The sequence below is a fragment of the Poecile atricapillus genome, chromosome 4 (assembly GCF_030490865.1).
Source record: "Poecile atricapillus isolate bPoeAtr1 chromosome 4, bPoeAtr1.hap1, whole genome shotgun sequence".
NCBI classification, from domain to species: domain Eukaryota; kingdom Metazoa; phylum Chordata; class Aves; order Passeriformes; family Paridae; genus Poecile; species Poecile atricapillus.
Window position 1 is genome coordinate 67080838 of NC_081252.1, and position 15335 is coordinate 67096172.

General features: G+C 36.9%; 1 protein-coding gene across 7 annotated transcripts in view; it reads right to left on the minus strand.

The window, feature by feature from the left end:
- RGS12 (regulator of G protein signaling 12) overlaps positions 1 to 15335 on the minus strand; it is an 84391-nt gene that overhangs the window by 32956 nt on the left and 36100 nt on the right. For all 7 annotated transcript variants that reach the window (XM_058838319.1, XM_058838318.1, XM_058838317.1 and 4 more), the window contains 2 exons: positions 10051 to 10072; positions 1692 to 1861 (listed from right to left, as the gene is read on the minus strand). In XM_058838319.1, coding sequence (XP_058694302.1) covers positions 1692 to 1861; positions 10051 to 10072 — 192 coding nt within the window. The remainder of the gene's footprint in view (positions 1 to 1691; positions 1862 to 10050; positions 10073 to 15335) is intronic.

The following is a 15335-nucleotide window of genomic DNA, read 5'->3' on the forward strand; positions in this document are numbered from 1 at the left end:
TTCTTAGAGAGTAATTCTTGCTCTGTGACAAAGCTGTCCTCAGGAAAGGCAGATGCTGGATCCCAAATGCACCAAGACACTTGCTATGCAAGCATGAATTGAATGCTGGTGCCTCAGTGATCCTGCATACTGGCAGCAATCTGTAACTGCAGTCTTATGGCAGCCAGGTTAATAAACCTAAGCGATGGCTCTGGGCATTTCCTGGGCCTCAAAATAATGGTGGTGCACACCATAAACTTTAACATTCCCTAATTGTTTTTTAAAGTGGGTATTTCTATCAGACATGCACAGAATTTTGCTGTGTTTATAAAAAGCAGTTCTAATTAGAATAAAATGGAGGGAAAAGTAAAATTTCCAGAATATCTAAGGTTGGCTTTTGCTGAAATGAAGTGTACCTTTAACCTTTTAATCTGGAAATTCATTTAAATGATATGAACTAGGTTTTATGCTTATAATGTAAGTTTTGAAGTGTCATAGAAGCTAAAAATTTAATGCAGCAATTTCCTAAGTGTACACAAGTTCACTGAAGGTTTAAAAGTAATTAGAACTAAGTCAGCTACTGAACTTCCAGTAGCAGCCCCATGAACTGCATCATTTATCATGTGGACACTAACATCAGATTAGAATTGTAATTTTTCTTCCAGCCTGACAAGAAGCCTCAGTATGAAAACAGAAATGCTATTAACTCTCAGACTACTCTGCTAAACCAAGGAACATAATATCCACGATGTATTATTTTGCTTTCCTCTTCTCTGTTTCCGCAAACAGATGTTCTCTGTTAACGTGGGTTTTGGGTTCCCCCATCAGTTAACATGGAAGTCTGTTTATTAACCATTGTGATCTCTTAATACTTTTGTATGAAGCAAAGGAGTCTTTCTGAGTTACTGCAGATTCCAATAATCTACCTCTCCTGTACCACAGGTTTTCTTATATTCTCATTGTGAAAATTACTTGGACAGCACAAACTGTCCCTGTGTAACACATTTAGAATCAGCAGCATACTCTATTCTCAGTGCAACAAAGCAAAAGTATATACCCTCAGTTTTCTTGCATGCAAAATAGAGATGATATTATTTACAACTTCATAAATGTGCTGTGCAGAACAGTATTTATGTATTGCAAAGTATTTATGCTTTGCAAATACTCAGCATTACTCCTTCAAGCTGCAGTTTTAACCAGTGCTCTTAACTACCATAATTACTTCCAAAAAGTATTTCTAAAAACCTTTTGCAGGAAAATAAGCCACTTTATCACTGAAAAACTCTTCTGTGGCTTCCAATGTTTCAGGAGATAAATGTGAATAATGACCCACTCTTAGGAAACTACCAAAAGTACTTCCTTCTTTTTGTACAAAGGCTACAGATACAAAAAAAAAAAAAAATTTTACAAAATGAGGAAGCATTCTAAAAGTTCCCAGACAAAGCCAAATATAGCTTCCATTTTCACCTGAAACTTCTTCTATGCAGAAATGCATGGCAACTGAATATTACTATGAGCTCTTACTCAACTGTGAACTTGTGTAGACTCAGAAAGATGCTCAGACAACAACAGAGCACGGATGAACTCCTGTCTTTTGTCCTGTGCAAGGACAGTATCAAGAAGACAAAAAAAAAAAAAGAAAAGAATACAGGGAAATTACTGCAGCAGTAGCAGGTATTTTGGAAAGCCTCTTATTGTCCCTCAAAACTCACCGAAAAATATTTAACACCAACAGAATCCTGAAGAAGACGCTCAAAGGAAACAGCCCAGCTTGCAACTCTCCTTTCTCGCAGTCGCCGGCAGCTCTGCACGCTGGGAAGGCTGGCATTGCTACTGAGGCTGTTTTCACTGATGCAGTCCTTCAATTCAGTGCTATTCAGCTCTGTTAATAAAGGAAATGAAATCTGTCAATAAAGTGCTATTCACTTTTACTCTTCAGTATTGTTTATTTGATTTGTCACTGCTTTCACATATCACTATTTGATTTATCCTGTTCACAGTGGTGCAGACTTCTAAATATCCCTCTCCCATTTTTATTAAGAGCACCTGCATAGAAAAAAGCATCCCAAACATCTCTCAGGTCTCTCGTGTTCCACTGCAAAGAAAATTAAATTAGTGTCTTAACAGCAGTCCCCTAGCACAAATAAAAGGGGCAGACCCAAAACAAAATCTTTTTTCTTGTTTCACAAAATAAAATACATTTTCCTCTTTATATTTCCTCACACTAAGGACTGCACTCCTTCATAAGATTATCCAAGGCAAGTTGACTTTCAAGAATCCACTGTTCACCAGAATGTGGGCAAAAACCTATTAGGTGATAAGAGACAGCAAAATTTCATATATGCTTCAACTGGTAGACAGGCAATCTGTGAAATTTTACATGGAAATACAAGATTCCCATTAATATTGAAAATTTAGGAAAGGAGTCAATTGTGGAAAAGAACATTAGGAAAGTGAACTAGTAAGGAATGCCTTCCTCATCCACAGGAAGTAAAAGACATCAAACCATAGATTCTCAATTTCTTATGGTTTATTATGGGATCCCTTCCAGACTCCAGCCAACATACTGGAATAATCTGGAGATGCCAAGATGAGAAATTACCAGATTCTTTAGATCTTGAAAAAACAGAAGTGATCTTTTATTCTGAGAAACAAATTAACAAGAACACATGGAGAATTCAGGGAAACACAAAAAATCCCTGTGTAGCAGCCTAACAATTTCAAGTAAAAACCCCGAGTCATGTCAGTAAACAAAATAATCACACAAAAAATGGCAAAGTGACCATTTGTTCACAGAAGTAGAAAGGGGAAAGAAATGGCTGCTCTAAGAGAGGGAACTGCTTACAACAGGGCTCTGTTCACAGATTTGTCATTTACTTCTTGCACACCCTTTTACAGGACGGTCCCTCCACCTCCCAAATGTACACAAATTTGTGTACAAATGTAAAACTGGTAATGTTGCACTCACCACTCACACTTCACAGAGGTGATATAAGGCTTAATTCATTGTGGAGACACAACTACTACTGATCTCCCTACTTTAAGCAGGACAGGTTGCATGCTCATAGAGGGATGTCAAACTGAATGAGATTCTTTGATGAAGGGATGAAAAAATCACAGACATTCAATTATTTGAAAAATTTGCAGTAACAGATGTGAGAAAATAATACCCTCAAATGAAATAGATGGTATATTCAGCAATTTTACGCCAAATGGAAAAGCAAGTATGCAGCTCACTAGAGATGTGACAATCTGTTTGAGAAAACTGAATTCACAACCAGTCAGAAATGAACTACACTTCACAGGGATATTTTTATTATTTTCCTCAGTTAATCACTTAGACTAACTAAAGCAGTGAGTAATTTCACCAAAAAAACCCTACTTTATACAGTCTCCCAAGGTCTCCTTTCATGTTGGAAGTATTTGAAAGCACTTTGCACCTACAAACTTCATGTTACAAAACATTACTGCTCCTCCCTAGAAGTAAGAGCTTTGAAAAAATACACCATTCAAAAACAGCTACAAGCACTGGAAAAAGTAATAAAGGTATTTGTAAAGATAAGAGAAAAAAATTTAAGAGTCCTGAAACATCATTTTTAAAAATCTTCTTCACTCAGAAATATTCACTAAGATGTAACAGTTAACTACTCTGAGTTTCTGTAAGCAAAGCTATTTTTTAAGACAAAAATAAGTAAGACAAAGATACAGTATTAGATGAGGGAAGAACAAAATGTAACTTTGTATTTTCAGCAATGATAATATTTAAGGGCACTAGTAGCAAATCAGTATACAAATAATTTTCTTCACCTAATCATCATATTAATCAAAGCTAATTTCAACCACTCAGCAGATAATGCCGAGTTTTCTTATACAAATATTTATTCACTTTTTCCTTTAAAACATATGAAAGAGCATAAGCAAGTCAACTATTAACTTCATTAGAGAATACCTGTCACCACAGTGAAACTATTGTGAAAGAAGTTAATGTGAATCTGAAGAGAATGATATCTAAATTTATTATCTGAAGTATTTTGCTTTTACTCTGCAGGTGGATATGTTCTATTTTACAGTCCAGGATATAAATAGACACCCACTTCTTGATAGATCTGGAACAGTTTCAGATACTGCCTCACTCCTGGAGGGTTCAATCCCCAGCGTTCTCCAGTGATGAATGATGAAAATTTCCTTGTTCCTTTCAGGCAAAGTCAGAAAGGCAAACTCATACCAAATCCTTGAAACCTACTTGGCTGACAGAAATTAGGGAGGAGCCACACCAAGCGCTCAACTCTGGATCCTGGAGTCCCAGTGCCTTAGGACTCAGGAGGGATTGGGAAGGCACAGCAATCATCAGCCAGTCAGCATCACCTCCCTCCCAGTGGCAGCAGGGAAACCAAACTGCAATTACAGCCCCCAGTGTTTACACCGGTGGGTAACTGCTAACCACCTTTAATTGCTACCAGCTGCCTGCTCTCTCCAGCTCCTGAGAGTCACACTCCTCTAAACTGCACTGCCTTCTCCCTCCTCTGATACGCTCTGGAGATCCCATGAAAACAAATGAACCAAAATAAGACTCTATTTCTAACAACCAAGGTGCTACTGGCACAGGTCCTCCAATGTGTTAACACAGCATTAAGGGATTACTCATTCCCAGTAAACTGTCTCTGTTCTGGTAGATTTAATTTAAGTAATTCAGATTTTTTCAAAAATAACTATTTTAATTTATACTTAACCCTGGCACAGCCTTAGTTTCCCTTAATGAAAAAATGCAGCTGGTTTGCTTTTAAAATCTGTAGCGCTTTCTGCTCTGGTACCTGTCAAGCTGAAAACAATACAGAAAATGTTGTTTGGCAGAAAAGGCTTCATTATTCTACCACCAGATTATTAGTTTATTTTACCACCCAGATCATCAGTTGAAATTAAAACAGTTACAGCCTAGTGCAGATACACCATTTGGAACTGGAGAAAAAGAAAGTCAGATGGAAGGAAAAACACCCCCCAACTCTAACATTAGTACCCAATTCATCCAAATCACACTTAAATGAAGACTGCATAAGGCATAATGCCTGCTCCACTGCTCTTGCAGAGGAATGTTTCCAATGTAAGTCTCCAGCATCAGGTTTCCTGACTCTCACAGCTCATGCATTCCTAGGTACACACAGCCCACCTTGGAAAGCAGGAATGGAGAAACTTTCCAACTGGGTCACATATTTCATCTAATGAGCCCTCTGTGATGATCATCAGAGGAAACAGAGAGCCCTGACTCCTTCCCTCAAATGTTCTCACCACAGGGCTGGTGTGCAAAGTGGACTCCTCCGACTCCTCCAACCCCTGGTAAAGTATTTTTAGAAAGAAAAGGAGCAATTGGGAATCTCAGGATGCCAGAGTTTAATGAGGAAAATCCCAGCTCTGCCTGGACAACATGGAGTCCAGCCGTGCTGGGACGTTTCCAAATGCCTGCCTTCCTTTGTCATCACTGTCGGAAGCACCGACTTCTCTTGTATCACCTGTGAAAGGAGGCTCCTTGCTCAAACATTTCAAATCCCAGGGACCTAACATTATTTTTGTTCTGCTTGATAGCAACCATGCCTAGTGAGGAAAAACTACTTTGAGTGCAAACTCATTCCATTTCCTTCATTATCTTTTGGAAATACAGAACTGATACAGAATGGGACCTAAAAAATCCCAAAACCCAATATTTTCCACTTTTTATGTTTACACATTCTGTGGAGGGTCCTGGCTTTATTTATTTTACAAAAACAGTATTATGTAAGGAAATACAGGCATTTAACCAACTAAATCTTGAAAGTATTCAGGACAAGATAGATTCAGAACTTTTGGTTTAGATAATATAAAGCCATAAGCCTGAATACAATAAAGAAAGGCTCTTTTGTATGCATTTGTATGTATTTTGTATACATTTTTCAGCCTACAAATACTTCTTATTGTTGTGAGAAGCTAAGCACATTCCTTGTAATCATCGGAACACATACAATCATATAATTAAGATATTCTAGTTAATCACTAAACACATTACCTGGATAAAGCTGATAAGAACCACTGTGGTGCCACTTAATCAAATACTTCAAGCCCTTCACTGAAAGCCATCCTTCTGAATCCATACCAAGTTCAGCTGAAACGTCCCGGAACCCATTGGGTGTAGATTACTCTGACTGCACAGCACATTGTTCCTCTGCAATTTTGGGATGAGGGAAGCTAACACATTTCCCCACAGCAATTCCTGGGAGCCTCTAACACCATTCTAAACAAATTGATTCCTTACCCTCGTGGCTCCAAGCAGAGGGAAGCAATAGTATACTTAACACAAAGCATTATAAAATGCTACATAAATAATTTAAAGAGAAGACCTTTTGCCACTGCTGCTAAAGGAACTTGAATTATTTATGCTACAGTGGAACACAGCTACAGTGAGCACGCTCCACCAGCAAACTGCCAAATAAGTCATATACCTGTTAGAGGAAATAATCCATCTGTATTTACCTAGTATAAAAAGCATAAACAGTGTTTTGCTTTCTTTTGCACTTCATTGTGAATTTTTTGCCTTACCTTCCTCAGTTACTTTTTAAAACACAGTTTTACATTATTTATTACTGCAAACATCAGATTCCTTTCAGGAAGGTCTTTAGGAACACTTTTCCTTACGAAAATTCTTTCTAAATGATGAACAATAAAAGCAAAAATCAGCAGAAACTACAGCAAAGTAGTATCTTAGGAAAAAATATGTGCATATAGTACCTGCTAGGCTGAAGTATTTGGAAATAACAGACTTCAGCTTTGTGGAACTGATCTCTGCAGGGAATAGCAAGTGAGAACTGACTCAGACATTCTCACTAGCTCAGATACCTCACCACCTCTGTCTGGGAGACGAATGAAGACGGTACTTCTGTTATAGATCCTTTGACCTTAAGGTTTTCCCTTTCTAAAGTGCCTTCCAGGTATAAATAGCCAAGTCAGACATTAGCTGGGGACTATTGATCATTCCTGTGACAATTTAGATGGCACAGTGCTCAGAACATGCATGCTGTGTACACACTCCCACAGTCAGCAGCAAAGGACAGTTTCTCAGGTGGGAAGTAAGAGAAACCTGCTAATTACAGGTCGCTGTAGTAACATAAAATGGTTCCTGCTACTCCTAGAGCAGAGGTGCTGCAGATTAGTTGATCTACAGCAGTAATCTTACATCTAAGCATTTCTACAGTTTGCATTCTGATTGTCTGCAATTCATTACACAAATCAATTACAGTTAAGAGCTGCCACTGATCAGTGCATCTGGAAACAACATTAATTTACACGTTAGCTCTCTTGCAATGCCCAAGTGCAGAGTTCTGGCTGATAAGAACATCCCAGACTTGCACAAGTTAGGATGTAAAATATAAAATAAACACAACAAGGGGTAGATGGTTTCCAGGGCTGGGCTCCAACATAATAAAAGCCATGTGACATAAATCTTCATCAACTTTGGAAAGAAAATGTACAAAGAACTGTTGTGCCTTCCACCATACTGAAGAGATGTATATAAACACATAATTGCTTTTTACACATGAATTTCCTTCCCAAAGTAAAGCTTAACAGCAGTATTTATAGTATCTAGTTATACACAGAAATACTAATATTAATTAATAATACCAAGTTGAAGAGAAGGTCCTGGAGAGAACTTAGAGCACCTTCCAGTACCTAAAGAGGGCTACGAGAGAGCTGGAGAGGGACTTCTGACAAGAGCAGACAAAGTAATAGCTTTAAACTGAAGGAGAGTAGATTTAAATTAGATATAAGAAATTTTTCACTCTGACAGTGATGATAGCACTGGAACAGGCTCCCCAGAGAAGCTGGAGATGTCCCATCCCTGGAAGTGCCAAGGCCAGGTTGGATGGCAGGGGGGGTTTGGGAACAACCTAAATCATTCTGTGATGATAAAGGTTTAGTCTAGGAAGGGAAGTATACAGTGCTGTACTAATGGTTTCACTGGTGAAATTTTCTCCAAACTAGACATACTCTCAAATGTTGAAGTCTGTGGATCTATTTACATGTTAGTGAGATTAAGGAAAACTGAAAAAATTTCAGTGCTGTGCCATACTCAATGAAAGTAAATGCTAGAAAATGTAATTCGCTCATGAATCAGAACTTCAATGCAGCTCAACCTGAATTAGAAATTTATTTAATCTCACTTTTTCTGGTTAGGAGTCTCTCTGGCTCCTATTTTTCCAATTCACTATCTGGGTATTTAAGCATTGATTCAATATTATTCAATATAATTCAACTACTACTTTTTACACAAATTATACCCCTTCTTACGTAGCATTTAACAATGAAGAGAGAGTTCATGTTAAATTCTGAACTAGCTGAAAAAATAGGGAATACAACTCAGCAGAAAATTGCACATAACCTCTTGGCTGTTCTTTCACTTCAGTAAACTTACATGGCCCATAGATTTCATGAGTTCAAAATATTGCATAGAATTAATTGTGAAAACAGTTACCTACAGATTTGGAATAAGACACAAGTCATATTAGAAGAACCAAAAATAAGTGGAACTTTTAAAATTAATTTTCAGCTGGAAGGATATAAATCTTGAAATAATTATTGTCTGAGTACTATCACAGGGATTTCCAAGTCTGGATAAACAACAAAATAACTTTCATTAACATAGAACAAGAACCCTCATAGAGACAAGACACAAGTACATTGCATTTTACTTTAAAAAAAAAAAAAAATCAAATTTTTGGTCCTCAACAACTACATGCACAATCAGAAAGTCTGTGGTCTGCTTTGATTTTTATATCAAGCTGGTAACATGTTGGGAGGAAATAATACGTATTTTTCCCAGAAAAATACATGCTATGTTTTAGAAATAGAAAGCAGAATAAACACTACTATTTTCTGTTTTGTTGTTTTGCCACTTTGCAGACAAGACAACATAGAGTCTACCTTCTCATCCAGACAGAAGTACAGTAAAGCATTGCACTGTGTCAGCAGTAGAGAAGGAAAATACCTGACAAAGTCAGCCACTGGAAAATGGCTCCAGCAGAAGGACCAAATGTTTTTCTCAAGTGCAGTTTTAGTCTTACAAGGAATCAGAAATTAAGATATGAAGAAGTTTTGTAAATAGTATTGCTAATTTGCATTTACATTTGCATGCAGTATAAAAAAAAAATCTTTACAATTCCAAATATTTTTTTCCAATTTCACTGCACTGATTATGGCAACACAGCTTGTTCCCTTCCACCCTTTCTATTTAATAAATATGTCTTGTAATGTTGTCAAAAAACAGCAAATGCAAAAATATGTGAGTTTCTCTGCTGGATTAAGTGAACCAACTCCTGCCAGAGAAGACAAGGAGAAAAGCCATGTCCTGTAAACCCTACACTATACAAATTCCTTTATTCCATTAAGGAAGCCTTTTTAAACTGTTTCAATTAACTTCAAAACTTCAGAGAAATCATCTTCTAATGTTTAACAAAGAGTGGACATCCTTTAAAACATTAAAGGCATGTTAAAATCAAAACAAGCCAGCTTATGTGCAATAAAGAGGAGTTTACTTAGAAGTACTCCAGAAGCGCAAAAGCTCCATGCTGGGATTTTGGAAATATGAAATTACTTACCCCCTTCTCAAAAAGGATCACATTTTAAAAAGTTCAACCTCAACAAATGTATCAACATAGCTTACAACTTAGAAGCTAGAGCATCTCTTTAAAAGCAAAAGAGGTATGTAAAGGACAATGAAACAGAGAATGAGATTTTTATCTACCATCCAATTACACAGAAGTCTACTAGCTTTGCCTCTATTATTATGAATGAAGAAGCCTAGTAATAATAAAAAAATGTGCATATATAAATGTACCATAAAAAAAAATATTATGCAAATAAACCAGGGAAAGTATGTGAACACAATCCTTCAATATTTTCACTGGCACAGTTCCCAAAGCAGCCACAGAGTTCTGCACCACCTTGGACGTACATCTTGTAATATATCACATAATTTACCACATACAACATTGCTTAATGTGGAAAATTGATCGTTTTTCATTATAAAAGTAAAAACAAGCTTCAGCTTACCTCCATCAGAAACAGTTGCTGACTGCAAAAAAAAAGAAAAAAAGAAGCGTTACTGAAGTTTCATAGCAAGTATCAGAAATCTCTGAGCTTCACTTAGTATTTGCAGTGTTAGCTACTTGTATCATCTAATTAATAACAGATAATATTAGAGAGGAAAACCTAAAGAAGCCAGCTATTATTTCTCACAGGTTTTTTTCTCCCCAGCATGAAATTCGCCCCAGGCCTCTCAACCACTACTGTCCAGGAATTTGATACCACTAATATTTACTGGAAGAAGCATTTCCTGCTGTGGTAACTACACTGCTCCCAAAAGTCCTTATTAGATAGGCAGAGACAATCAGTTGGTGATTGTGACAACATAGGTACCTAAAACTGACCCACTAAGACTGGAAAACAACATGAATTAAAACAATACCTCGTGCACTTTAATTTGCTGCAGTATTTGGAGATACATGGCATTAAAATGGAAACTCACTGTTTTGCCAATCAGGTGATTCTAAAAACTTTCCCTGTCGGTCATTTCTGACTGTCACAGAAACAAGAGGAAGTTCAGAGTGCCTGCAATAAACTAGAACTTAAATTCCAACAAGTAAGAACTCCTCACCACCTCTACCTATATTGTACATCAGATTCTCAAGGACAATTAGTATTCTAGTGAAATGTCGAAGTTTATGTGCTTATCTACCCTAAACTTCTCAACTCTGATCATAAAATACCTCAAGGCATCTAACACCTCATTATATCCAAGTACTGACCATTTCCCAAATAGGTACTCCAATGCTTGAACCTTGACACTCAGCTAAGTGAAGTCTGGAAGAAGAGTGGTTTTTATATATAAGTTTGCATTGATTTTTTAATGACTAATAGAAAGTATTTTTACTTCAGTTTGGCCAATCTTTCCTTGATCATTGAAAGTGTCCTTGAACATTTAGGGAACTTTCTGAATAGTTAAAAAAAATACTGTCCTCATTTGTACTGCTCATTAAAAAGCTAGGAAAGAATGCCCTACAGTATCTGCAAACTCTTCAAGGTCAGAAACAGAAGAAGAAAAGCACAAATACATACACAATTCAAGCTAACAGCTACCTCTTCATAGTCTGTATTTTTCAGCCTTGGGAACAAACACTCCCACTCTTCTTCAAAATTCACAAAAACATTTGGTAATACCTTCTCCTTTCTTCCTCTCTCTCACTGCAGGCTCTCACACTGCTGTTAACACTCTCTGAAGAACTTGTTACAAACTGCTGTGGCCTCACCATTCCCATCACCAGGAGAGGACCTGATCTAGTCTTTGCCACAAGTATTCTGGGACTTTCAAAGTCTCAACTAACCTCTATCGACATCATTTCCCTGGTGCTGGCTCAGATAAACACAAATACACCTCTCATGAAAAAGATCTTAGAAATTAAAAAATGGTGACACTTCTTGCTTAACTACATAAATGCTTCTGGATCTGTAAAGCATAATAATGTAATGAAAAGTATATCCAAGCATCTCCCTTTAATAGCTTTGTTTCAGGCTCAAAAACATAGTTCTGGTTACAGTCCTTCACTGGGGCTTAGGACATCTTTTCTATTTCTATTTTGCACAAGCCTAGTGATCATCTTATGCATCCAGAAGCCATAACTTAATTCATGTTTGTAATTTAGAAAATTCAATTTGCATTACTGAAATGTGGTTAATAAATGTGATTGCTTAGAATTTCTTAGTCACATTGCTGTACAGTATAAATGAATAAACAATTTCAATGTCATTTCCAAAGAATGAAGTAAAGGATGACTCAAAGTAAAGTAATAGTATCAGTTTACACATTACAAAAAAAAAAAAAAAAACCAAAGTACTTTCAAAATATCTATATTTTAGGAATGGCCATTTACTCTGTCAGCTTTCATTAACCTAGATTCAAACACCAAGTACAATTCTTCATGGTTTTGAAAGGTATGAAGCAAAATTAATAGGATTTTCATGACAGCAGAAAGAATACTCATACTACTTCTGTCAAAAACTGGAAAGTTAACAATCAAAAAATATAATTTTAAAGTGAAAACAGTGCAATTTCATAGAAAAGTTCAATCATTAGTGGACACAAAGTTTTATCTCAATCCATTTAGCATAAGCAGTGAACACACCACGAGTTGGTTTTGCATGTTTATTTTAAATGCTTTGTCTACTGCATGCTACATTATGTGTACCAGCATCTTAAAATCTCTCAAAGCAAAGCCTTAGTAATTTATGTGTTAGAAGATTTTAGAAAAGCACCTATAGGAGGAATATATTTTACATTGCAGAGTCACTAAATACACTTATCGTATTCCAAACATTTTCTGTTTCTTTCTATAGATCACAGAATAAAATCTATTTTAAGGACATTTCTTTCAATTCACTTGTGTAACTAAATCCACCTAATTCAATAAAACCGAGAAACTAAAGCTTGTAATTACTGTGTAAGAATTCACAGTAATATGTTCAAACTACGTTTCTGAATACTTAGAAATCTCAGTATAAACCTGTCAGAAATTGCATGCAGTCCACATTCAGACAAAGAAGTTTCTCTTCTAAACTGTTCAGCTGAAACTTGTCTAGATTTGTCTTTGAAATGTATAAGTTGCAAGACCAGATTTTTTTAAATACTATGATGATCTCATTTTAAAAATTCACATTACGTTGGGGGCTGTTTTTTGTTCTTCAGCACTCATGTTTCCCATCAGTGGAGGCTCTTCAGGACAAAATTTGATCTACCACACATAAAAAGTTTGATTATTTGATGAAATTTAACACTACACACATATTAAGAACCACCTATTGAAAAACATATGTATCAGAAAGCTATAAAATTGAACAGCTCCTGTAGGCAGCCATTTCTGAAAGAGGAGAAAAGTCGGGGCATGACTCTGTGCCAGTTAGAGCTAATGTGATGATTTTTTTTAAAGTATTTAAATGTTCAGTTCCAAACAACAGAACATGTATGTTGTGAATGTATATATGAGCTATCATCCAGAGATAAAATCTAATTGTATGAAACCATCAAATCTTTCACAACCAGATAAGAACTGAAATTGGTTCTTCAAATTACCCCAGTTACCAAATTGGTTTAGGAAAAAGCCCATGGTATATGCCAGGAGTCTGATGGTAATAAATTACTAAAATTCAAAAAATAAATCTAATTAAGGAAAGAAAATGCCTTCCAGTATATCTCTTCATAGGAACTCTGCTTGCTCACCTAGCTGGACTAGCAACTGAGTTACAAACACTCACACACATCCTGCAACGTTGGGGGATGCAACTCTGCTCCAGGGACCTCAGGGCAGGATCTTGATCTTCGTGATTTCAGAGAGATGCTCAGTGCCAGGGCCAGCAAGCTGAAAAGTGGCTTCCCAGTTACCAAACAGCATAAAAGATGTTCTAGGTCTCCGTAAAGTAGCAAATGCTTCAGCACATATTTGATAGCATAAAGTTCTGAATAAGAGTAAACATGTTCAAGTCCCCTTTGCATCATCTCTCTTCAAACCAGAAGGGCCCATGAGCTTTTGATGCTGTCTTCAGGATCTGCTACCAATAAATCTAAAATAGTTTAAGCTTACAATAATTATCAGGGAGAAAACTACTTTGTGAGTACCTAACTTATTTTCCAGAACAGAAGTAGACAACACAGTACCTTGCACCAACAACAAGGTACAAATGGAGAGAGGGCATAGAGGAGAGTAATTCATAAGGCTGAAAGTTGACAAGTTTGAAACAGGCTGTATCTTTTAGCTTTCATGGCCTATAGCCTGCTGGATATGTGCACCTCTGCATGAAGCTTGTATGATGACATCTTTCAAGTGACCAACTCTTATCCACTTAGTTCCATCTTTCATGCTCCATTTTACATGGATCAGGTCCCTAGCCATTACTAGGTGCTGCCCAATTCTGGCATAACAACATCATGCAGAAAACCAAAAAATACCCTACCTATAGCCCAGATATTATACTGAGCAAATAAATCCATGTATACAACTACCCAGGTAACACAATACAAAAATTTCCTTTTTCTCCACCTCAAGATTTGTCACTCAAGTCGAAGTCATGCTCAAATTCTGGAGGAGAACAAAGGGAAAGAGGGGGATACTGGCAGGGGTGACACATACTGGGAAATGCCAGGCCTTAGAAATAAAATGGAGCAACATGAAATCATCCGTGCCATTACAGTGGGGGTGAGTGCTTTCCTGAGTCAAAAAAGACATCTCTGTTTCCCACTCCTCCTGAGACACAGAGGGTAAAATTTGTAAGGAGAGTGAAGATGTATTTCTCTCTCCTAACAATGACAGAATCACAGACTAAGCAGAGATGTCTATTCTTTTCCCAGGCATCCAGAAAGATTAAGAATAAAAGGGATTAAAAATGACCTCTCTGTTGGCTTTCCAAAGCACACTTTCTTGCAATACAGGCACTGACTTCTTGCTGCATCCAAAGAATTCTGAGTGCTGCCAGTCTGTTACTCACCCAGTACAACATCACTTCACGCACTTTTTTATGAAGTCCCTGTAAATAAGCCTTTCAGGTTCGAATAGCACACCTAGCTCCACCACCTTCTAAATCAATTTTCTCCTATGATTTCAGTATTGAGGATAATGCTCGGAAATCTGCTGTGTTCTGAAGATTTACAGGCTGAATACAAAGAGCCAACTTTCAAACATTCTGTCACTTATCTCAGGGAAAGCCTATCACTCAGTTGACCACCTGCTTGCATCTAGTTTTGCTCAAACTACTTCCTAAATCACCTGAGGCAACTTCTCCTTTTGCCAAGGTAGGAATTATGAGCAGATCCCAAGGTCTTCAGTCACATTACTGCAGGATTTACATGCTGCATATGTATTTTTAAATATATTACAGCATCAACATAGTTCATGCCATGAACTCCAGTGGTCGCAGGGAGGAGAGGGAGATCATGCTTCAAAATATCGTATACACAGTTCTAACATTTTTAAAGAAAAAATAAAGCCATATTACTTGTCAATTATTGCCAGCTTTTCCTTCTAATAAGTAATCTGAAATGTACTTATCACCTAAAAAGTAGCATAACATTACAGGTTTTTTATCCCCATTTCAAAATATTGCAATTAATTTCACAATTTAGAATTCTTTGAGAAGAGTGCCTCTCCAGAATGCCACTTAAAGGAGGACTATTACACAATTTCACTTTTCAATTCTCTACCACCAAACTGCATTTATAACAGCTAACACAAAATCTTTCTATATGTAAGAGTTCTGAAGAAAAACATACTGTATAGCTACTGTACAATAAC